General features: G+C 37.4%; 4 protein-coding genes across 5 annotated transcripts; 1 reads left to right on the plus strand and 3 right to left on the minus strand.

The window, feature by feature from the left end:
- Positions 1-5,361: 5,361 nt before the first annotated feature.
- LOC104898199 (uncharacterized) lies at positions 5,362-10,715 on the minus strand. 2 transcript variants are annotated; one of them, XM_010685241.3, is made up of 6 exons: positions 10,562-10,715; positions 9,656-9,751; positions 8,041-8,195; positions 6,674-6,871; positions 6,497-6,556; positions 5,362-5,784 (listed from the first exon to the last, which is right to left on the minus strand). In XM_010685241.3, the coding sequence occupies exons 2-6, from the start codon at positions 9,744-9,746 to the stop codon at positions 5,644-5,646; spliced, it is 645 nt and encodes a 214-aa protein (XP_010683543.1). In that variant the 5' UTR covers positions 9,747-9,751; positions 10,562-10,715; the 3' UTR covers positions 5,362-5,643. The 2 variants fall into 2 exon arrangements, with proteins under 2 accessions (XP_010683543.1, XP_010683542.1); XM_010685240.4 differs by having other exon boundaries at positions 10,557-10,712.
- A 4,442-nt stretch (positions 10,716-15,157) lies between these two features.
- Positions 15,158-16,548, plus strand: LOC104898200 (peroxidase 5). The gene is made up of 2 exons (XM_010685242.3): positions 15,158-15,358; positions 15,748-16,548. The coding sequence occupies exons 1-2, from the start codon at positions 15,158-15,160 to the stop codon at positions 16,546-16,548; spliced, it is 1,002 nt and encodes a 333-aa protein (XP_010683544.2).
- Positions 16,549-17,700: 1,152 nt separating this feature from the next.
- On the minus strand, positions 17,701-21,143 carry LOC104898201 (WEB family protein At2g38370). The gene is made up of 2 exons (XM_010685243.4): positions 20,600-21,143; positions 17,701-19,455 (listed from the first exon to the last, which is right to left on the minus strand). The coding sequence occupies exons 1-2, from the start codon at positions 20,756-20,758 to the stop codon at positions 17,977-17,979; spliced, it is 1,638 nt and encodes a 545-aa protein (XP_010683545.1). The 5' UTR covers positions 20,759-21,143; the 3' UTR covers positions 17,701-17,976.
- A 2,210-nt stretch (positions 21,144-23,353) lies between these two features.
- Positions 23,354-24,280, minus strand: LOC104898415 (uncharacterized). Its single transcript, XM_010685501.1, has one exon. It carries the CDS (start codon positions 24,278-24,280, stop codon positions 23,354-23,356), a length of 927 nt encoding a protein of 308 aa, XP_010683803.1.
- Positions 24,281-24,921: the final 641 nt, after the last annotated feature.

Consider the following 24,921-nt stretch of genomic DNA (forward strand, 5'->3'; position numbering starts at 1 on the left):
TACTAATACAAAATTTAACATATTTATTAATAAGTAAAATGGATATAAAAGATTTGGTTTGGTCTAGATAGTTCTCATCTTATCTGATTTTAAAAAGTCAGTAATAAGTTGCAATCATGTCCAATCAGGGTAATAAGTTCCAATTAGGTCTAATAAGGTCCAATAAGTTCCAATCAAGTGCAATAAGTTCCAATGAGCTGGTGCAATAAGTTCCAATCAGGTCTAATAAGGTCCAATAAGTTCCAATTGCTAAAAGTTAATAAGTTTCAATCAGGTCCAATAAGGTCAATAAGTTTCAATCAGGTCCAATAAGTTCCAATCAGGTTCAATCAGGTCCAATAAGTTGAATCAGGTCCAATCAGGTTTAATAAGCTCTAATAAGTTCAGTTTAGGTTCAATAAGTTTAGTTCAGATAAGTTCAGGGCCAATAAGTTGAAGAGAACGCACCCTAAGTTTGATTCTTTCACTAATTTTATCTTTTTAAGTAGAATTACCCATATATATATCAACAGTATTATTAGTTAATTTTTATGTATAATCTAGTTTCACGTTAATTTAAGGAAAAAATGGAAACTAATAATCCCACCTTTGGCACTTCTTCTGAAAACAATCCCACCTCTTCGAAATTTGGAAACAATCCCACCTTTACCCGCCATCTTCTCAAAACGAGCCTTTTACCAGTTTGTGAAATTGTTAACTTATTTTAGAAAGTGACTTGCCACATGTCACCTTCTGATTGGATTTTTTAAAGGAAAAATTGACTCTAATAATCCAACCTTTGGGCCGTTCGCTCAAAATAATCCAACCTTTTGATTATTATTTAATAATCCAACCTTTTAGTTGTATCTGCTCATAATGATCCATGAAACCGGTAACCTGTTGAAGTTGTAAAATTATTTTTTTATCCATATTTTTTTTCTTCTTCTCTAACCCCTCCCTCCCTATCTCTCTTCCTCCTCCTTGGAACCCCCTTCCCCTGCCCTCCCTCACCCCCTCTCCCCTCCCCGACCCCCACTGTTAGCACCCCCTCCCCTCCATCGCCCTTCCCGACTCCCACTGTGAGCACCCTGCCCCCTCCCCTGCCCTCCCTTACCACCACTTTGAGCACCCCCACCAGCCCCTCCCCCGTAGCAGCGCCTCCCCCTCCCCCTCCCACGCATCCCCCTTCGAATCCCCCTCCCGCTCCCACGCATCCCACTTCGAATCCCCCTCCCTCTACCCGCATCCCCCTTCGAATCCCCTCCCACTCCCCCTCCCTCTCCCCAACATCCCCCTTCGAATCCCGCAGTAGCGCCTCCCCCCCCCCCTTAAAATCTCTCTCTCTCTCTTCTTCTTGCTGATGGTGGTGGTGTTGTTGTTTGGGGTGGGGTGATATGGGGGTTGTTGGTAGTGGTGGTGGTGTGGGTGAAATGGGGGTTGTTGGTAGTGGTGGTGGTGTGGGTGAAATGGGGGTTGTTGGCAGTGGTGGTGGTGTGGGTGAAATGCGGTTGGCAGTGGTGGTGGCCTGGTGTAGGTGAAATGCGGTTGGCAGTGGTGGTTGGTACTGCAGTTGTATGGTGGTGGGGGGGATTGTTGGCAGTGGTGGTGGTGGGGGTGGGGTGTTGTTTGGTTATTTTAATTAACATTAACATTAATTAATTAGATCACAACAAATCAGGGCAAGACACGTGTGCAATTAACCTATTCTAATGGTCACCTACCTGTTTCAACAGGTCACGGTGCATTGTTTGCGAATTATCCTAAAAGGTTGGATTATTAAATAATAATCAAAAGGTTGGATTATTTTGAGCGAACGGCCCAAAGGTTGGATTATTAGAATCAATTTTTCCTTTTTTAAAAAAATGAGCCTCTTCCCTCCTCTACCGGAACACCCCTTTGCCTGTTCCTCGGAGCCCCCATCCCTTTGCCTCCTTTGCCACCTACTGAAGCCTCCATCCCCTTCCCTCCCCTACGATTCCCTCCCCTTCCCTTCCCTTCCCCCTTCCATCCCCTCCCCTGTCGGAACCCCCATCCTCTTCCCAGCAGCCTCCCCTTTCTTTGACTAGTGGTGTGGGTTTCGGTTCAAGGTGGTGGGTGTCAGGGTGTGAGGTGGGGTTTCGGTCTGGTGGGCGTGGGGTTTCGGTCTAGTGGGGGTGAGGGTCAGTTGGAAGGGTATCGCAATGAAGATGGGGCGAGGTTCTGGCCGAGTTTTGGTTTAGTAGTGGTGGGGTGGGTTTCCTTTTCAGCGGTGGTCAGGTGAGAGGGGTGGTGGTGGTCAGGCGAGAGGTTTTCAGTGATGGTCGGGGGAGAGGGGGCGTGGTGGTGGTGGTGGTCGGTTTAGGGATGGTGATGAGCCATGAAAGAAGGATGTGAGGTGGGGAGAGACAGATTAAAGGACAAAAAATAAAAAATAACTTGGTAAACAGATTGAAGGTAAAAAAACCTGTTTTGAGAAGATGGGGGGTAAAGATGGGATTGTTTCCAGATTTTTAAGAGGTGGGCTTGTTTTCTGAAGAAGTGCCAAAGGTGGGATTATTAGTTTCCATTTTTCCTTAATTTAAAAGTTAAGTCACTCATTATTTCCTTTTGTCAGTATAAAAGCTATAGTTATATTGTAATAGTTTTTACAGAAGTTAAAAAAAAATACGTTGAAGAACCTTATGATTTGCACAAACATTTAGATTAAGTAAGAGTTTTTTTTATTTGTCAAAATTATTTCATATTGCCAAATTGTATTTTCACAATATTCCAAGTGGTAGATTCTTGTATTTCTTTATACTTTTTTGAAAAAATTGAGACCATTGTAAAAGCATCAAATATGGATTACTATGTCTATATAAAAATCATCAGCATAAAACTATCGAAACGCGTAATTAATGAAGTTGAGATCGAATACTCAATTTAATTTTCTTGAATTCCATCAATTATTGGTACTTTATTTCCTGAGGTGACGTCTAAGGGATATTTCCAATAATAATTCCACTTGTAAAATTGTTTACTATTTGAAAAGGAAAAAAGAACTAACAAACAAAAGGAATGTGAATGGTTGTGAACTAACTAAAGCTCGACATATAATAATACACAGAAAATATGCATGTTGTCCGACATAAATAGCCAGTAAGAATTGGCCAATTTATATCCTTTAGATACATCTTGTATGTATTATACATGTTGCAAATGAATAATGTGCACAATCAATGTTTATATACTATACTTTTCCAAAATTATTGGGTTTGTCCAAATACCTCATGACCCAATCTTGATTGTGTCTATTGACAACCACATATATACCTAGCTACCCAATAACAAGAAGGGAGCTCGACCCTGATTTTCTTATGGGACACTAACTAACCAATTAGCATCCCTACTTTTAACGAGAAATCAAATTCTAAGTCAAATAAGTAATCTTTTGTGTTTTTACGTAGATGCCATCTAGTTGAATTGGTAAAATCTTGTGTAGGACTGTAGGTGGTATTCAAAATCTGCTATCGAATATTTTGTACATCATTGTGCTTAGTCGCTCAAAATATTGGCTAGCGAATCAATAGAATGACAAACGAGTAACTATAGTACTAGTACAAACTAGCTCGAGGGTTCCAACGATAAATATTAGAGACATCAAAACTATACATCATCTTCTTCGTCGGAGTTGACGTTAAGTAAAAATTTGCTTATATACGGATCTAAGTGATTGGCGGATCATGTGTCAAAAAACTAATAGGGCCAAGTTTGAAATCACCCGCCTCTAAATTTAATGTTGAATCTTTTACTATTATGTTACAATATTTTATATAAATCTTTGAGACGAGATATTTTCTGACACTGAATATGGCAAAAAAAAATTATCGGAGAACATGCCCCTACCAACCACAACTAAGATCCTCCCCTTTATCTAACATAGATGGACAACATAATGTGTTGAAGCTAACTTCTTCAGCACTAGCGTCTGGTCCGATAAATCAAACATAGTAGACGGGGGCATTCGAGCGAGTTGCACGATCCGCAACTAACAGGCAAGTTAGGAATCGATTTGACAACAGCGACCCGATTGAGACCCCCTGTTGTTGGATAAGGATGATGCACCATTATTTGCAAGAGTCTGCCATCAATCTAGCATCAATTTCCGGCACTATCTAAGCTAATGTGCAAGCTAAGCCAATGCTCTGTTGCGATGGTGTTCACAGGATTACTACTCCCCTTCTTTAGATTGGGTTTTGTACATTAGTCCATCAACCTTTTGACAACTGTGATTGATGATGTTATTAGTTGCAACATTTCTTATCTACACGCTATCAAATGCACTACATTGATCCTTAATATCTTTAATCATGTATAAGTAAAAATTATAAAAAATCGATATTATAAAAAGTAGTTTGCATCAAGACGAATCAAATAAAATCTCACTTGACTATACTTTTTCTTATAAATTGGTAAGAGAATACGAAATAAGATTAGTTGAATAGTGGTTATTATGCATATATTGCAACTAATAAAAACAAGAGGAAGCATCGAAAATAGTAAGTTTCTTATTGAGCCCACTCTTTCAACCCATTGAGGATATTTGAATCACAACTAGCACATACAAAGTACTCCAAATATTCACAGTAGAACTTCAACTTCTTCTTGTCTAGGAACTCTACATTCTTAAGGTAGAATTGCTCTACAAGTCGTTCAATTGAACTCCTCTCCATGTGAGATTGATACCTTCCTAACTCATATGTCAGCAGACATAGTGCGCCACTAGACTTTAGAGCTTCGAGTCATCTCCGAGACCTGGTGGTAGTGTTTGCCTTTAGGTTATCCTCTACTTGACATACCCTAAAAGACTGCTCGTGTATAAAATAGAGGTGGCAAACGTGTTGTGTCGGTTTGTGTTCATGTTTGGTATCGTGTTCAATTTGTGTTTACAAAATTTATCAATAACTATGCAAAATATAGGATGATTGCATAATATGACAAATTGATCTAAACGGGTCGTGCATATGTGAGTTGTCCCACATTGGAGAAAGATGAGAGAAAGTACCACATTATAAGTTAGAGACGCTACTCTTACTATTGCCATTTGGATTTCGTATGAAACTTTTTTTGAGCTTGTAACTGGACCGAACTCTCTCCTACTTATTGGGTTGACCAGGTCCATCTTCAGTAAGATCTTTATAGTAAAAATGGATCCATTTATGATATGCAGCATCTATTAAGACATTTCCTATTAAAAAACGGAGGAAGTATATGTGAAGCTTCTAAATGGCCTATTAGGTGATGCAACAATAATTTACAAAACACACATGAAAACATCCTTAGGATATCTAATAATTGGCCAAGTTTTTGGATTGTCATTTAAACATTAGAACGTAGAAGAGAGGAGAAGGATTACCATCATACTAAGAAGTAAGAAGACTGCAAATGTCCATGATAAGTATTCAACATTTCCAAACAATTATATTACAATGAACATATGTTAACTGCTATCTTTACGAAATCAAACTGAGTAAAACTAATCAAGAATTAACATAACTATTAACATTTCAAAGATAATATCTTGAACATCGAAGAATATGTGTACAAGAAATATTCTTGGCTTTAAAATATACATACCATAAGCATGCTTTGTTCAGTTAATCAAACTTTGTTTCAGAGATATTATACAGTATCGCACCGTGATATTTAGGATGAAGTGACCATTTCAATTCTTCCCTCATTGTGCCTACTGCAGGCGTGGAATGTGGTGCAGAGATCAACACTTTGAATAAACTTCGTGGCATCAACAAGGACGAGAGGTCCGAATTCGAAAACCATGGATTTACACTGTATAAGAGGAATGTCAAGAATCAATGCATCGAATCCAAATATATACGTAAAACTTTAGATGAGACTTCGAAGAAAAAAGAAAGCTGAGGATTATAACACTGAAAGCAATAACAAGCATAAACATCAATAAAAAGAGAATCAACAAATAATCAAGAGTCTAATGACTGATATGATTTTCTTATATTGGAAGTGACCCTGTGTCCCAAAACAATAGGCTATGGGCCCCTTCGGCAAAAAGTAACTGTCATAGTAGCTGTTATATGTTGTATAGCGGTAAGGTAAGCTGATTAGTTGTCGAAACTGCTTTTGAACGATTAGTGTTTGGTAAAACTAGCTCTTAAATAAGGAAACACCACTTTCTACCTGTAGTAAAGTTTTCACTTGGTCAAATCTCTAACATATACTTGTAAAGGTGCAACACGTCGTAAAGTTTCCATTTCAGATCCACCTACGATGTAATCCACTTTCTAATATCTAGTAAATTCAACTTTTAACTTACCAAAATACCATTGAAGTACCTCTAACTAAAATTTCCAAGGAAACAACTTAGGCAATGGTACTGATGTAAAAGTTCATATAAAAAGAAGATAATAAAGTAATTGTTGTCAATTCTTCTTAATGGACTCTCAACGATATGTGATTTATATTATTGAGGATTGTACAAAATATCCGAACAAGTTACCAGAGTAAATACGAAATATATTCATACCTTCTGCGCATAGCGCCCTACAGCATTACATGCCTTCAGTAGTATCTGAATGACCTCAAGCTGTCAAACAAAGAAAACTTGGGAGATGAGATCTCTAGAAGAAGCAATCACTTAAATCTGTAATAGGAACAAATGATACTGAATTCAGCAGAAATAATTGAAAAGCAAGTAACAGACCTCAGTGTCAGGATCTTTCAACTTTTCGAGAGCTTCATCCATAGCTTTATGGCAAAGATCACATTTGTTATTCTTTTCGGGCAAAGAAGAGACCATGACATTTCTACACAGCTCAACTCTCTTACAAAACCCTTCAGGTGCAACTGATGAAACCTCCGAAAAGAAAAGCGGAGCATAGTAATTCACCAACAATGTGCACTGTCAAAAGAGAAACAAAAAACATCAATTTTAGACCTTTTATCCTGTAACTTATAAATATGAAAGACTAGTCAGTTCACTCACACAGTATCCAAGTGCAGACAAAGTAGCAAGGAAGCTCCAAGCTTAATGTTATCAAAAATATGTATGTGACAAAATAGTGCTACTACTTCAAGAAGTACCTTAATAACTTACAAACATTCTTCATGACCCTTGTCATTTCAGGTCGTACATTCGATAGGATTCTCCAATAAGTCATAAGACAACTAGTCCAACCCGCTTGTGTTTTACACATCTTCTAACTACCAATTTTTCAGCAGAATGGAGTAAAACACAAATTTTTACTAGTTCATAAACCCTGTAGAAAACTAGATCAAAGGGTGTGGTCTGATAACATAATCCTACATTATTTTTAGAATACATTAAGAAAAGTATAGAAAACATTAAGAAAAAGTTCAGAAGTTTTTTAGGAAAGTTCAATAACTTCAGAAAAGTTGAAAAAATTTCAAAAAAAGCTAACAAACTTTAAGAAAAGTTCCAAAAGTTCAAAAACGATAGTTCAAGAGAAGTTTTTTAAAATTAAGAAAAGTTCTGCAAAAAAAATAAGATAAGCTGATGAAAATTAAGCTAAACATACAGCAATACTTCTACAATAGATCACTCATAAAATTTGACTGATCAGTCACATTAGGCAACTTAATACCAAAAACAAAATCTGAAAACTTATAGAACTAGAGTAGCAACTAAAGGCTATGTTTAGTTGGACGGAATATACAATGGTTTTCCAATGGAAAAACACAATTTTATATTAGTTTTCCTTTGTTGGTACTACCTTACAATAAAAGTTAAAGAGTGAAAAGGAAAAATTATAATGGAGGGAAGATGATGGATGGGTAACAAGAAAGAAAAGGATCGAGGGGAAATTATGGCATCTCTTCATTTAGAAAGGAAAATGCTTTCCATCCTTTGAAGGACTATTTTTGATCCTTTACAAACCAGACAAAGAAAAACAGGAAATCTATTTTCCGGGAAAATGTTTTCGTCCCTAACTACAGAGTGTCCAAAAGATTATGAAAGACTACAAATGAAGAGGTGTAAGCGGGAAAAAATGAAGTACAGAATGCATTTTTGAGCAACTAATCGAACACATCAGATCCTGAAGTAAGTACCTGCTGTGCCAAACCATGCATCTGTAAGCAGGCCTTGTGAAGGGAATCCATAACCTCATTCTGGGTCTTGTTTTGGTTGAGGTAATCAAGAGCCAATGTGGTATACTCTTCACATAGAGTGCAGACATCAACAGACCGACCAACATTTTCTGAACCTGAAAGCAGCACATCTAAATGTCAACCAACTCTACCAGCAACTGATGACAAGTTTAAGACAATATCATCTTCTTGGAATTTTACAAGTTAATCATCAAATAGTCCTGAAAGTTCCTCAGAGTTTCATGTGATCAATTTGTTAGTAAATAGAATTTAATGTAAGGTTTCATGCTAAATTTGAAGTCCTGCCTAGAGTTCCATGAAATGTATGCGTAAAAAAGTTACCAAATAAGACATAAAATCATTTTGAGTTTTCTTATAATGTTTTTCTGGTTTCTACTTTCTACAATAATCAAGTCTTCACCATCCTTCTCATTATTTAAATAATTAAAAGGTTCATGCAACCTTCGTCTCTAACCTTACAATTCAAAATCATTCTCACACAGCTTTAACATCCCAAAATCATAGGACCTTCTCCATTTTTGGCACAACACTAGAAGTCTAGGACAAAAGTATCACAAATGCCAACAAAGGAGATAATGAGCACGGTCCAAGGATGATGATTCTGCAACCACTGTCACATCTGAATTGCCTCAATATAAAAGCAAGAAAGGACACAAATTACACAGTAGACGATTTGGCATAGAGCACTCAGCAAGAGACAGATACCATATGTGGATTATCCATACAAGGCATATAATAATGAAACCAATATATAAAGAAAACAAGACGCCTAAAAATCCAAAATATAGTATTTCCAGTTTTAATTGGGTAAAGAAAAACATCACAAATTGTACCAAATAGGCTAAAGCAAATATGATATACTTTCTCATCTAGTATAGTTGATTACTTATCTGTACAGGATATTCTCAGTTACATGACAAGTTGACAACTAGAAATTCAACCTTAAATTTTATGACGAGGAGATAGTGTATCGTATGGACATTGGCACCACTACAATTGGAAATGTACTTAAGCTACCAAAACCAAAAAGTCCACCTTTTACAGAACTCTTTGCCATTAAATGCATACAAAATCAAGGATCAAACCCCAAATTCCATATACAAATAAGGTATAGCAAACAAACAATCCCAATTCCACCATAACAAATATTCCTTCCAAAAAAGAAACAATTCCACCAAAACAAATATGGTATGTATTAGAGTAATGGTAAGTATATTGACCCAAAGGACATATTTATAATACATCATATAAAACCTAACTTAAGTAGAACTAGGAAAACATATCCTAAACGAAATATAATACTAATACTATACTTACCTAATATCATAAGAAAACTATATTCGTTTCCTTATTAGTCTAGGACTCTAATATCATATACTTACCATAACTCTAATAGTATGCTCTACCGTAACAAACACCATACAACAAGAAAATAATAACAATTCAAACAGTTGTTAAGATACATCATAATTTGTGAAAGTGGGAAATCCATACAATAATAAGCTGGCCAATTAACTTAGGAATAAATGGTATAAAGATTAAGCTGACTTATTACCTGAAACATCTGAAGCCATCAAATTTCTAGCATCACACACCAAATTCCCAGCCAAAACTAACAGAACTACTAACCCAATTCTGGCATCCATGATACCTACAGAACCAGCAAAGTGAAAACACTTAATTGATGAACATAAACAGCATAGGATCAAAATTCAGAAGTCAAAGGAAATAAACAATTGGATTAAAATAACAAAAAAGATAGTAAAATCCAGATCAATTCATCAACAATCAACAAGTAAAGTAACAAAATTTTGAGAGAACCCCAGATTATTATCAATTAAATTATTCAATCCCATCTAGTCAAATCATCATCCATGGCTGCCAAAATTCATCTTTATCCAAAAAAAAAAAAAATCAGGTCAATCATAAGTCTAATTCAATCAAAGATAAAACAGTTATTATAATTCAATAATTTTAACCAATTCATGTTATTTCCACTGTAAAAAAGGTCAAGATTAAATTTTGACTTGAATTGAATCTTTGGTGATCAATCAACATAATCTCTTTTGGAGATTAATTAACTAGCATATGGGTTTAATTTAATACAAGTCTAATCACAAAAAATCAGATAAAGATTACAACTTTCATCAAGTAATGCCCAAAATCAAGTAGTTAGTTGGGAAAAAAAACAAAAGATGGTTAAAAACACAAATAAATACCAAATCAAAGTACAAAGTGATTAAGACGAATTGTGTACATAATCTTTTTATGTGGATTAATTAAATAGTAGATGGGTTTAATTTATTACAAGTCTAATCACAAAAAAATCAGATAAAGATTACAACTTTCATCAAGTAATACCCAGAATCAAGTAGTTAGTTGGGAAAAAAAAGATGGTTAAAAAACACAGATGAATACAAAATCAAAGTACAAAGTGATTAAGAAGAATTATGTACCTTACCAAATTAAGTTGGTGTGATTATTCTGGGATTTTAGGATGAGAGAGAGAGATTAAAAGGAGAAGAAAAACAGGAAGAGCCAAAGAAGAGAGGTTCCTTGCAGTAGAGGTGGGGTGTAAATTGAAGTGTTAAACAAAACATCAAATTTGTTTGGATGATGAAATAATGGGGCCCAATTTGTAACTTTATAATACTGCAATTGGAGCAGCTTGAATGATAAAGTAATAGCCCACGCAACAGAGAGAAATCCTTTTCCTTATTGGACTGTTTGAGAACAACTACTCCCTCCGTAACATAATATAATCCTTGTTTATTTTTTATACAGTCTCCAAGACGTAACTTTGATCTTTAATATTTTCAATTCCGTATTAATAAAAATTATAAAAAGTTTGATATTATGAAACTACACATTGAGACGAATCTAACAACATTCCACATAAATATGTTTTTTTATATATACAAATGAGAATATTCGGTCAAAGATTTTAAAGTTTGACCCACCAACAATAAAGTAGGCACTATATTATAGGACGAATGGAGTAGTTTTTAGGTTATTGGGTAATTAGATTTTTTATTTATTAATATTTACTTTAAAATGATAATATCCAAAAATCAAAAACCAAACTTTGTATTAGACATTGTAACACATTCAAAGTGTACTAGTAGTTAGATAAAAACAATTATAAAAGTCACAAAAAATTACATCAATATTTAGTGTCTTAGTCTCTTAGAAAATTATTAAAGGGTTAACAAACAATTATTTTTCTTCTTTAAGAGGAAGTTAAAAGTACCTACTATGTATGAAAACGTAGTTATATGATTTAGATTAAAAAAAAACTTAGATGGATCTGGTGCATACTAACTTATTGTTTATCAGTTTGGTATTGATATTAATTTCATATAATGAGATTTATAAAGATATAATCACCATATATACAATATAATGGATTTAATTAAGGAAAAACATATAGGGAATCATTTAAGAGGGAGTTATAAGTACTTCAAAGCACTATTGATCATACTGAAGTTAGCAATCCAATTGGAAATAGAGATATATACTTCTAATATGAATATCCTCATGTAGAAATATTTACATAATTATCTAAATTTAGTTCACAAAAGAGTTTCATAGATGGTATCTTTTTTAGATGGTTAACTCTCTCATTAAACTTTAGAGAAATATATATATATATATATATATATATATATATATATATACAACCTAATATCAGAAACCTTACTAAACTAGATATTCTAACTTTACAGATAGGAATGTAATACAAGACTCCTAATAAATATAATACTCCAATAGTTACTTCGTTATTTTCTTACGAGACCTTCAAGAACTTCCATAATGTAACCTTGCATTCGTGCCTCCCTTAGAAAAATATGAAATTAAAGATTCGACTAATAAAAACAAGAAAGACCCGACTTTCTCTCTCACCAAACCCTAGCGAAACAAAACTTATAGCAACCCTCCGCCGCGCTACCCACCTCCCCCTGCTGGCTCGGCGACGGCCTGAGCATCTCTGGCTCTATAAAGGTCGTCGGTGAGCCCAACCTCCCCCCCTCCCCCCATAGTAGCCATAGTGTAGGTGACGCAAACGGTGATCTCCAGGAGCCTCGAAGAAGGCAGACTCTCCGAACCGACCGCCACAACGAGGAAAAACACTAGCAGAGGCCTCCATCGGCCTTTAATTTCTTTTCTGGGCGCTGACGATTCAACACCACCACCTATGATTTCAGTTTGCGATCTTCCGCTTCAGATCTGAAATCTTACTATGAGGTTACAAATTAAGCTTTAATATTTTCCTAATTTCTTCAATTCCACTAGTTGTCGATATTCACAACCTAACTTAGGTTGATTTAAGAGGCGTTGGTGCCTCCCTATCTGCTAGAGGATTAACCGTTTTAGTATTTAGAGTTTTCTCGTTATCTTAGAAATCATGAACAATTTTGGTGAGTTAAAGAGGGATTTATGCCTTTATCACTTTGAAGAGCGTGATTGTTCTTCTAATAGTTGGGTCCAGAGGATTGGTCATCTCGTTAATCCTTTTGGTATCTTCGAGTATGCTCAAAGTTTGAAAGATGAGGGTAATACTTCTTATAGTAACAATAATGTTATTAGGCCAGCCATTGCACACTATATTCAAGCCATCAAGATATTGTTTTTTGCTGACATCAATCATAAGGAGGAAAAGTCTGCTTTTTTAAGCTTAGCTATCTCTATCAATTTGAACTTGGCTACATGTTTTTATCAAAGAAAGTGATTTTCATAAAGTGGGTGAGTTGTGCTATCTTGTTTTAATTTATGAAGCTACAAATGCCAAAGCTTATTTTAGGAGAGCAGTTGCAGCATTGGAACTTAGCAAACAAGACATGACGTTTATAGATCATACCCATGCTCTTCAATTTCACCCAAATAATGGAGAATTTCAACAAAAATTAAATGAAGTATTGTTAGGACTGTCTTCAAATTTTGTTGATACTAGTCCTCAAGTAGTCGGCGAGGATGAAGTGTTTAGTAAATCTTCACTCCTTGGTAAGGAGGAAAAAAGGAGAAAGGTAGGAAAAAGGAAATCCTACCAAGGTACCACCACTATTAAAGTGGAGAAGAACCAAACGTTATCAGAGAAGGTGAAAATGAATTTTGTTGAAACATATCACAACATTAAAGATACTAATTCAGTCCTGGATTCTACTTTTAGTAGAAAACGAAATTTGCAGGGTCCAATTTTTGATTTTCAAATCGAAAAGCGCAGGATACCTATTTGCATACCATCCCCTCAATGTAGAGGGTGATGTCAGCAGGGAGAACTTTGAATTACTATTGCTCCTCCCAAAAACAAATGATCAACATCCGAACTCTTAATCCATCACAAAGGATGGATTGCAGCACGACTACAGATTACCATACGCTCATGGGGATGATATACTCCCCTGTTTAAGGGTATAAATAGTGTAAACAAGCTCCAAATTTGGGCACAAAAGTTGAGGCTACAAGTATGGATCAAAAGTCGTCTTATATCTCTTTGTTAGTACCTCCAAGCACCTCCTTTTGCTCGCCAGCGAAGTCTACTACATGGATCAACAATCAGTCTACCAGCAAAAAGAAAATCTCCTCTTGTTTGCATTCCAGAATCAAAAGATAATATAATATGGTAAATCGTCAAAGTCTCTCTTTTTCTAACCCTTTGTTTTGCAAGGTGCGTATTGGATCCAAGAGAAGTCCATCCTTCTTTACTGAGGACGTCCGCTACCCTTGTAGGAAGAAATATTATGCCCCATCCCCCTGTTTTAGTAGATAATCTTGTTCGTGATGAATTAATTATGTATGGTTACTATGCTCTCTAGGATGTAATTCGAGTTTTATTAATGCAAGTTTTTCTCATGTAAAAAAAAAAAGAAAAATATGAAAATACCATTCAACTCGTATCAATTGATTGGATATTTGTACCAATGATGTCTTGGCCTAATAGTTAAGATTGAGGTGCTGTAAACGATTGGTCACATGCTCGTATCCCCCGCCCTTTCTTTGTACTGCCTTCGTGGCTCATATGGTTAAAAAAAATTGTTTATTTGAATTCTCTACATCCTAAAACTCTGGGTTATTATTGGCATCTACGATTTAATTATCAGATAGGCACCAACAATATCTCTTCAATTAGTATCATTAAAGTTAAAAAATAGTGCTAGTTGTCATGCCTAAGAAAGTCTTTAGGAAATACCATAACTGGCTTGGTAGCTTGTAATTAAGGCTGAGATGTAATGAGTCCTAGTGACCGCCGACCGGTAATAGTTAGTTTGCCTTCCTTTAGGGTTGGTTTAGGACCTTTAGGTTGTACAATGTTGATTCATTAATATGAAGTACTTAATTAGCCAAAAAAAAAAAAAAGTTACAAAATAATATTAAAATGGTACCATTTGAAACTTGGAAGAGGTTTGAGTATCAATTAATTTTCTTAAAAGAAAATATTATTTTTATACCAATTGGAAGATGCATGAATTGATAGAATGGTAGAGACTAACATCAAGACTTGGTGAAATTGGTTTGGCAATTTAGTGCCAGTGAGATTCAAATGGAGAAATGGTGATGAAGATATTTAATTATTATTTTTTGCTAAATTAAGCTAAAGTCAATATTTTTTCGTCAATTTCTATTGGCTTAAAAGTGATTCTTAAAATATTTATTTTCAACAACCTAAAATAAAGGAGATAGAGAACAAAATCCAAACATGTAATATACTTTCAAAATTGTACATCTTTCAATTGACTAATAAATTTAAGCTCAACAATAACTAAAATTTAGCAATATGTTATTTTTAGGAAAGATAACTAACAACTAGGATCACACATATAATAAACAAATTATGCGTGTCAAAAGTCAAAACAAGTCATTCTTAGCTCTCTTCCAACTTTTGCGCAATACCAATCTTTCAATAAAAAAAGTTGCATAAATAATTTTACAAGGGGCCAATTTTAAAATGCACGCACACTAAATTATACAACAAAAAATTAAAGAGGGAAGGGCGAGGATAACAAAGATGGACTCGCCCTTAGCAGTCCTCCTAACCATCTTAGGCATCTTAAATCCATCCATGGGACAAACTAACAACAATAATAATGATATTAATATTACTACGGCTGCTATTAGTGACCGTCTTAGTCTTTATTTCTACAAATCAACATGTCCAAGGGTGGAGCAAATAATTGAAGATGTTATTCGCAATCAATCTCAAAAGAATCCCGGAATTATTCCTGGAATCATGCGTCTTCATTTTCATGATTGTTATATCACGGTAAGTCTTTTTTTAGAGATTATCGTACGTAAAAGAGAATGTAAATGTATATATTTTGACAATTATATGGTTTTCGTGTTAACGATGGTGCTCGAAAACAATGTTTGCACCACATGCGCATGAAAAACGAAAGATGGTGATTATTATTGTTGTTGTTATTACTATTAATTATTGTTATTATTATTATCACTACTATTACTTTTGTTATTCTTATTTTGTCAAACTAACCACCAATATATTTGCCTTTGTGCCTATTTTCCTTAGAAATCACAATTTGGATTTTGTTTTACCAAAACTTTCAACAAAAATTGCTATGCAAATTACCACAATTGACATTCAATTCTAAATATCTTGTCCTTTGATTAACAACAATAGCATCTATATGACAGGGTTGTGATGCTTCAATCCTTCTGACCCCTCAAAGATACAACAGTTACAATGCAGAAATGTCCCACCCAGCAAACGGTAAATCCTTAAGAGGCATGGATGCCTTAGAAGCCGCGAAAGCAGAGCTCGAGAAGCAATGTCCCGGTGTAGTCTCTTGCGCAGATATTCTAGCATACGCAGCTCGAGATGTGGTTATGTTGTCAGGAAGCCCCAAATACGAGGTTCCTGCAGGACGTCGTGACTCATTCTGTTCTGATGGCACCCTTGCTGGTGCCCTTCCAAAGGCCAACGACACCCTTGCTACATTGCAAAAAGGTTTTGCTGCACGCGGACTTACCTTAGAAGACATGGTTGTGCTCGAGGGCTCCCACTCGATAGGCCAAACACGTTGCCTTAACACGATTGCTGACACTGGTTCGATGACTCGATTACTTGATGTAGAGAGCTTGGTAGATAAGCCATTTCAGTCAATGATCAAGCAGAAATTCTGTCCTGAATCTCAGAAAAGGGTGTTCTGGAATTTGACAGCACCATTAACTCCTGAGAAACCTGATAATTCTGCTTGGGGAAATTCATTCTATCAATTAATTTTGAAAGGCAAGAGCTTGCTACCTAGTGACATTGCATTAGCTGTTGATCCAAGTACCAAAGAAATGGTCGAAAGATTCGCCTATGACAATGCAAATTGGCAGAATGTATTTAATGAAGCTATGATCAAGTTGGGAAAGGTTAATGTGCTTACTGGTGATCAAGGTGAAATTAGAAGGCAATGTGGATGGATTAATGCAGTTAATACGGCATGATTTCGAGTTTATTACCTTCTTCAGTTAAATGTATCATCCCCTTCCCTCTTTTATTTGGTTTATACTTTAGTGTGGTGCAACAAAAAATAGTAAGGCTAAGTGATTAACATGTTAGCCTCTTTTTATTCAATAAAGTGTTGTTAAATTAAGTTTGAATAAGTTCTAATATGTTCCAACAAGTTTCAAAGTTGTTCATTTCATATACTTCTTCCGTTTCGTTTTAAATGCAACAAGTGGTATTATTTGTGAGATATAAAATATTCATTTGTTGCATTTAAAACGAACGGAGGAAGTAGTAAGTTTTGGTAAGTTTTTATTCGCTCTATGTCTCCCACTTCAATATAATAATCTAATAAATTATAAAATTATGTCTAATAAGATCTCTGCAAAATCTCAATGGCTCAATCCACGGTCAATCCCGTCAAAGCGAACTTCAATTAGCAAGCACCTTCAATCAAATGCAACCAATATAAGCAAAGAAAATCAACCAATATAGGATCGTATGCAATGTTGATGGTTTTTCCAAAACAAAAAGCAAATTATAACATAATAAAATAAAAAGGTTATTACACTGGTATAAAAGTAAGGTAGAGTAAGCAACGAAATGAAACCAAAAGTCAAAAAGCCTCTCAAAAAAACTAGCCTGCAGGACATGCTAGCTCAGAAGCTAGGTACAAGGTTAAACAACCCAGAAGTAAATGCCTATGTTAGGATGAGGATTTGAACCTTGAGCAACTGCCATAGAATTCGGAGTAGCACTCCACTGAGCTACTACCTCTCTCTCTCCAAAATTAAATTTCTAATTTACTAGCAAAGACAATTAGTAATTCCTCTCATCAACCAAAAAAAACAAAAAGATAATAATCCCACAAAAGAGAGTTTTGTCTGGTCAATAACCTTGCACATGTATTACTTATTTCAAGGATATTATGTCAACCACATTTCATGTAGACAAATACTAGTATATGAAAGAAGAGCATCATTGAAAAGTTCTCAGTCTGCAGTCCAACGGCTAGTTTTTCCTACATGGCAGATCCCAATTCTCTAAATTCGCTAACTTGCCATGGCTTCTACATGGCAGATTGAGATATCCGATAGTTACATCAAAATCTAACGGCTACTTTTCACTTTTGCCTTTGCACCCTAGCAATGTTACCATAACCACACTCCTTCATTGAACATCCCAAAATAGGATTTAGAACTACATATGATATCTGTTAAAAAAGAACCATAATCTAAACATAAGATAAGCTCAGCTATATATTACAAAGCAGGGAAGCTGCCGAGCCGATACATGGTCATTAGACTACATGCTAAATCCAGACAACTAGATTTACAGTACAATAAACAGGTTGTCAACAAAATAATCCAATCATGTTATGAACTAACAGTCAGCCATACCAAATCATACTCTTCCATTGCCTTTCTTTACCTTGCAGCAGAAGTGGGCTTCTTCTTTTTCTTGCTTTGCTTCGGCAAGAGGACAGAAAACCGACCAAACCCAAGCTTCTTTCGTTTAGCAGGCATCTTTTGAGGACCACCACAATCACTCTCGACCTTCCAGGCAGAAGATATGCCAGCAGTCTGTTTCCCGAGCATCTGACCCAATGAAATCTTGCGTTTCACATTATTGCTTTTCCCTGATTCAAACTCTTCAGTTATGAACAACTTCTGGCTAAGTATTTGACCAATTGACAACGTTGACTTTAACACCGGGGCTTTTGCATCACTTACTATACTAACACCATTCACATCAAGCACCAAAGAATCTCTTCTTCGGTTAGAAGGGTAAGGATTCTTGAATTTAGTCAAGTTTTGTATGGAACGTCTTCTCTCTCCATGCTCGGATCTCCACTTCCTTAGAGCCTCCTCAACAGCAAGCTTAGCTGTATTGGCGGCTTCAACTCTGTTGAGAGCATCTTCCAATGCCTGTTTTGAGGTTTTCACTTCTTCCATAGCTTCTTCTACCTTTTTCATGATATCCATTCTAGATTCATTTGCTTCATCAACTTGAAGCACTGCCTCAAGGACTTTCACATGACAACTTTGCTCGGCTTCTTGAGCTTTGCTTTTCAGTGAAGAGTATTCTTCAAGGGTAAGAGTAATGCTTTCAGGGTTATCCTTGACTGTCAAACCCTCACTGGTCTCCAAAGCCTTGATCTCTGCAAGAGCAACTGCTTCTGCAGCATTCGCTGCTTCCTTCATTTTTCTAGCTGCAATTAATCTGATCTCGGCTGTCTTTACCTTTGTCTTTGTCTGTTCAATCTCTGACATGACTTTGATGACTTCAGACTTTGCAGTCTCTCCCTTTTTCTTGAATTCCTCTGCCTCATCGTTCAACCGCTGAAGTTCAGCTGTAATGTCCTTGCCACCGTTGCCAGTACTAGCTTCTTCTAACCTCGATTTTGTTTGGTTTATCTCTTCCTCCAAAGAAGACATCTTCAATGTGTTTGATCTCAGTCTTTCACGGGTTTTTTCCAACGACAGCCTTTCTCTCTCTATCTTCTTGTTATAAGATTCCACTGATGCTCGTATTTCAGCTAGGTCACCTGTAGTCCTGGTAAGGTTCAACTTGGCCTGTTTGAGTTCCATCAATATCATTCCCGGGGCTGAAGATGGTATAAGGTTTGGATCTCCTGAAAGATTCTGAACTGAGAGATTAGGGTTATTCTCCTTTTCTTCCTCCTCTTCTTTCGCAACAGATGGCTTCTCACCAGCATGAATATTTGCCTTGGCATCAGATTCTTCTTTGTGTAGCTTTGACTTGAGTTGCTCAACAATCCTCTTCGTTGCTTCAAGTTCTTTTAGAACCTCGAATGTGTCCTTTTCTTTCAAAATGAGCTCTTTCTCCAATTCTGCAGCCTGTTCTTCCAGTTTTGCCACATCGATCTCTTCAACATCACATGGCTGTCATACATATATCGCAGCTTAATATCAAATCACAGAACCACTTTACATCCTGCTACCTCAGCACGGCACATATATCTCAAATTGAGCATTAATTTCCTTAAACCTTTGCTTCTCAACTATCACTGTCTTTACTTCTTACTTTCATCTCACTCAAGAATCAATATATGGTAAGAGACATAAGCAAGATGCATATCCAGTAACTGCTAACAAAAAATACGATTCATCTATAGATGTTACATCGATTGAAGACCCAATCTTGGGATGAAATTTAGCAACCCGAAATGCAACCAGAAATATTTAACCACATTGGAATGTTTCTAAACCTTAATCTATCATCTGTATCTTAACTTTCCAGTCTATGTCAACAAGTCATCAACTAGAGAAGCACCCAACATATACTTCTTTAATGTTTCTTCCAAGGAAAATCTCGGAGGACACATAAGGATGAACCTTGATCTATCATTTGAATTTGACCATGTCTCCGCTTTTCTCCTAATTTCTAGATTCGTCATTGCTCCTTAAAGCCGGTAAATCCTGACATCATATCACATTACAATGAATCAATGTACTTTTATCATCTACCAAATGCCGGTCTCGCATCGAGTAAATTTAAGGAGGCTTGAACATAAGTAGCCTTACTCCTAATCAATCTAAACACAACCTTACCCTTCTAGTTTCGACATTTCAATTATCCAACCAAACCTATCCACTTTCTTCTCTATAGCAACATTTTAACCCAAACACTTTAGCTGATGAGCCAAAATCAATTTTACTCATTAAAACTCATCCTTTTTGAAGATTCTCTTACCCTATATATATACAACTCCACACAACATCTTTTCATACTGTCTTCCAGATATAAAATCTTCAAATCAAAGCCAAATACTTTAATAAGTAAGAACCAATTAATTACATGATTATACATAAATCCAACATATTTCCAAAAAATCAAATGGCTAAACTATTACTTCTATATACTAAAATTTCACATAATCACACAAACAAATTAAAATATACTTTCATTCTCTTTTGCATTGCAACATTATACAATAAACAAAATCCCACCAAATTATACACAAAAACAAAACAAAAATTCACAAAAAACACAACAAAATAAAGTAAAAAAAAAAAAGAAATTTACCACAAGATTAGAATGAGTATATTTATGTGAAGTTGAAACAGGCTTCCAATATCCAACCCCACCAAACTTAGAAACAGCTTCCTTAACTGACTCAAATGGCGCTGACGTGTCAATTTCTCCCCTCAATTTCCCATTTCCTAGGGTTTCTTCATCTCCCATTTTAACTAATATAAACCCCAGTTTTTTTTTCAAAAAAAAAATCAACCCTTTAAGGTTTTTTGACCTTAATTATCGAAAAAAAAATGTGGGTTGTTGATTTGATGTTGATAGAAGAAGAAATAATGTTTCTTTTACTGGATAAAAGTTGGAAAAAAAAATTGAGTTGAGAAAAAACAGAGAAAAATGAGTGTGACTGTGTGAGTAATAGTAGAAGAAGAGTGTGAGATTGAAGAAGTAATTAAAGAGGAGAGTTTGGTGTGGGGACAACCTCAAATTGTTTGTTGTTTGTCTTCTAACGTTCGATTTTTGAGGGGTAAAGAAATCAAAATGGTTGGAATATTGTTGGGTGATGTGCTTTGTGATTTGAAGATTTTGAACTTTGAAGTTTGAGCTTTGGCTTAAATGGCTTTCATTATTCTTAAGACTTCTTTTTGGTCTTACTTACTAACGTCTACTTGGAGTCCAACTTTTAACTTTTACTGTTTTCCTTTGGAAGGAAGAAGGGAAACAAATTACCCTTTTGGTTCTGGTGAAAGGTGGAGGCAGGGTGAGTTTGGAGATAAAGCTGGGTACCCTTTAACCTGGCTAAGAGGTGACGCTTCCTACGGTAAATATTGCCAAAAACTGAGTGATTCCATTCAATAAGCGTTTCCCTAAAGGAGTTTAGGCTTTCTTGGATTGATCTAGACGGGTTAGGCCACTGAAGGAGGGGGCCCTCAGCAAACCTCTTATCAAGGAGCCACATTGGTTCAAAACGAAACGGCTTTTCGCCCTGGGTGAAAGGGTCATTATGAAACTTAAGGAGAATAGGGCAGTGGTCCGAGGTAATTCTCGGCAGGTGCCACAGGTTTGCATTAGGAAATAGGTGAATCCACTCAGAGTTTGCCCATCCTCTATCAAGTCTCTCGAAGATCGGGTTTACCTTCCTTTTATTAGTCCATGTAAATTTAGGGCCATTGAAACCCAAGTCCACCAACTGACAATTATCCATAGTTGAAGCAAATAGGTCCGCTTTTCTCCTAGACACAGGACGACCTCCCAACTTTTCACTTTGATTAACAACATCGTTAAAGTCACCTATTACGTACCAAGGTTTCCCAAGATTATTCGCAAAATTTTCTAACTCATGCCATAAATTCTGACGAATATGAAATTTAGGGCTAGCATAAATAGAAGTAAACACAAAGGAAGTTTTTGTAGAATGTACCTCAACCACGCCATAGACTCCCTGAGCACCTTCTCCAATCACATGGAAATCCATGATGTGTGATTTCCATAGCAGGAGGATGCCTCCCACAAATCCATCCGGTTCAAGCAGATGCCATGAGTCGAACCCCAAATCAGCAATAATCGCATCAGTCTTCTCACGCCCCACCCAGGCCTCCGCTAAGACAACCAAAGAAGGATAATGATGCTGCATGAGGAGCCTAAAGTTCGGCTTGAAGGAGGGTCTAGCCAGCCCTCGCACATTCCAAAAAAGCACATTCATTCCTTTATGCAATGGGGTTTTTTCGAGGAGCATCTTCAGAATCCCCTCGTTTCCTACCCGCCAGGGGTCTACTTCGGCTCCGGTTTGTGGACATGTCCATTCTCTCCTGTGTGGCCAAAGCACCAACTCGGCTTCGCGAAGGTTGTTTCTTTCTCTTCCCGCGTCCCATGTTGCTGTGATCCCCAACTGTTTCATCGGGAGGTGTAGTCTTGCAAGTAGCAGTGCGTTGGAGTTGCTCCTTGCAAGCATCCTCATGTCGCGTTGCTTCACCATGATCAGTGTTCGAACCATGGGTAATAGGGGAAGTGGGTCCACCCATGGTCCCAAGCTTGCCAACATAGCTCTTTCTTCGCTCTCTACTTCTACCTCTTTCTCTAGGAACCACTTCAAGAAAATTTTCATGCTCAAGGGAAGATGATCTGCATCTAGAATTTGTGGGACATGTGCCGGGCAAAAAACTGAATTGGAGTACATCATCAGATGGTCTGCTGCCTCGGGATTTAGAGCTGGGTTGGCGATCAGCGCCTTGACCTCTTTGAACGTTAGTTCCGTGTGGAACTCGTTCGGGTCCTCCAGGTAATCGGGGAGATAATACTCCACAAACTCTAGGTTCAGTTCCGCCTTGAGCGGACGGACTGGCCTGGCAAAGAGAACTGGGCTGCGGGGACATGTCACCATAACCCGAGGCTCTGGGGTGAGTTGGGTGGCGACAAAGGAGGTGGAGGGGATAAGGATCCGGACAGGTCGAGGACAACTGGGTCTGAAGGCCTCCACATTCTGGTGGAGAGGGTTATTTTTTTTAGAGGTTTGGGTGGAGTTCAGCACTTTTTTTGAGTTATAGTTTGAACTGGACTGAGGAGGGAGGGGGGTAAATATAGGGGATAAAAGAGGGACGTTGGAAGCTTGGGGAAGGAGAGCTACCTGAGTAGTCTTACATGGAGCTGAGGAAGGAATTGACATGGATTTGATGGGGCTGCAGGATTTTTTGGGACCCGTACCCCCCTCCTCGCCACATGTCATGGAGCAGAAGGAAGGATGGTTAAAATCTTCTGGAATATCCTGCAACGCCGCGAAGTGATTTCTTCCAGTTGGATTTGGTAAATCCCCTAATTCCTTGGGACTAGGCGTGTGGACAGAAGGATGGGACCATCCTTGCCTACTTTTTCTCTCTCCACTTCAGAGACATCAGCCCCCATTTTTTTCTCTTTCCACTTAGGATTAGGTGGGCCCCTACTTCTTTCTTTTTTCCTTGCAAAGTCAACCTTTCTATTTTTATTTTTCCCACCCACGTAAACCCATGCAGGTACCAATGGGTTTCCTTTCTTCACACCTATTCCTTCACCATTAATGGTGGACCCAACACCCTTGCCCACGTCCGGCTGAGCTAATGGACATCTCTTCATATTATGGCCAATTTTCCTGCACCTATGACACAACCACGGGGAATCCGAATACACAAGCTCATGGCAAGTAGCACCAACCCATACCCGTCCCGGAACGCACTGGTTTGCCTTCATCAACACACAAACCGAAGCAAATCGCTTTCTATCTCCTTCCAGGGAGTGAGCATCAATCTTGACCAGGCTACCTAATGAATTCCCTATAGAGTGGAGAATGTCCTTGCAAAAAAATTCAAGTGAGAGTTCAGGTAAACTAATCCATATGGGGTAGTGAGATATAGCAGCAAGGGATGGTTTAAATCCAGCTTGCCATGGTTGGACCCAAATGAGTGAACCTATGATGAACCATGGACCGTCGACCAAAATTCTGGCTTTTTCGGTGGCCGAATCACAAATAAGGTTGTAGAAGCCCTTACTAAGAGATATAAGCTTGACACTTGCCTTCCATGGCCATAATTTCTGCATCTCCTTCGATAGGAATTCTTGGGAGAATGATTTTCCGACGACCTTACATATAATGGCCTCATTCCATGGTTGAATAAGCTTCGTATATTGAACTTCTGAAATCGGGATGAACACATCGTCCGACCGACATTGTTGAGGAGGAACTTCTGCAAATGGGACCTTGCCCATGGCCAGGGGGATAACCTCTGAAATTTCCTTGAGGTGGGGCCTCAAAGAAATGAATGAAACATCCTTAAACGATCGCGAAGGAGACGGCGGAGGAGGCGGGTCCGGCGCAGGAAGACCTAGAAGAGAATATTCAAAGAGACCTTATGTCAACCCTTGATCAAGAAGAGGCCCTTTGGAAATCGAAATGTTGCTTGGATAGGGTTGGGGAGGGGGATCGTAATACGCGTTTCTTCCATAGGAGTGTTATCATCAAGCGTAATGCATCTAGGATTAATAGGTTGAGGGACAATGTGGGGAATGAGGTCACCGACCAACGGAGTATCCATGACCTTATCCTTGCTTTTTACCAAAATCTCTACTCCACGGAGAAAATAATGTGCCCTAGGTCCGAGAGTTCAGAAGTGAGGTTGGGAAACATCGTAGGCTTTGAACCTTCACCCTCAGAAATTAGGGTGGCCTTGTTTAGTATGAAACCTCTTAAGGCCCCGGTCCCCGATGGTTTTCACCCAGTCTTCTTCCAGAAAACTTGGGATGTTATCGGCCCTGATGTGTGTCAAGATGTATGTAGGTGGTTCCGCCAGGGTTGGGTCCCGGAAGACCTGTGCCAGGCCTTGAACTGTCTTATCCCTAAGCAAAACTCT

The sequence above is a fragment of the Beta vulgaris genome, chromosome 7, assembly GCF_026745355.1.
Source record: "Beta vulgaris subsp. vulgaris cultivar EL10 chromosome 7, EL10.2, whole genome shotgun sequence".
NCBI classification, from domain to species: Eukaryota; Viridiplantae; Streptophyta; class Magnoliopsida; order Caryophyllales; family Amaranthaceae; genus Beta; species Beta vulgaris.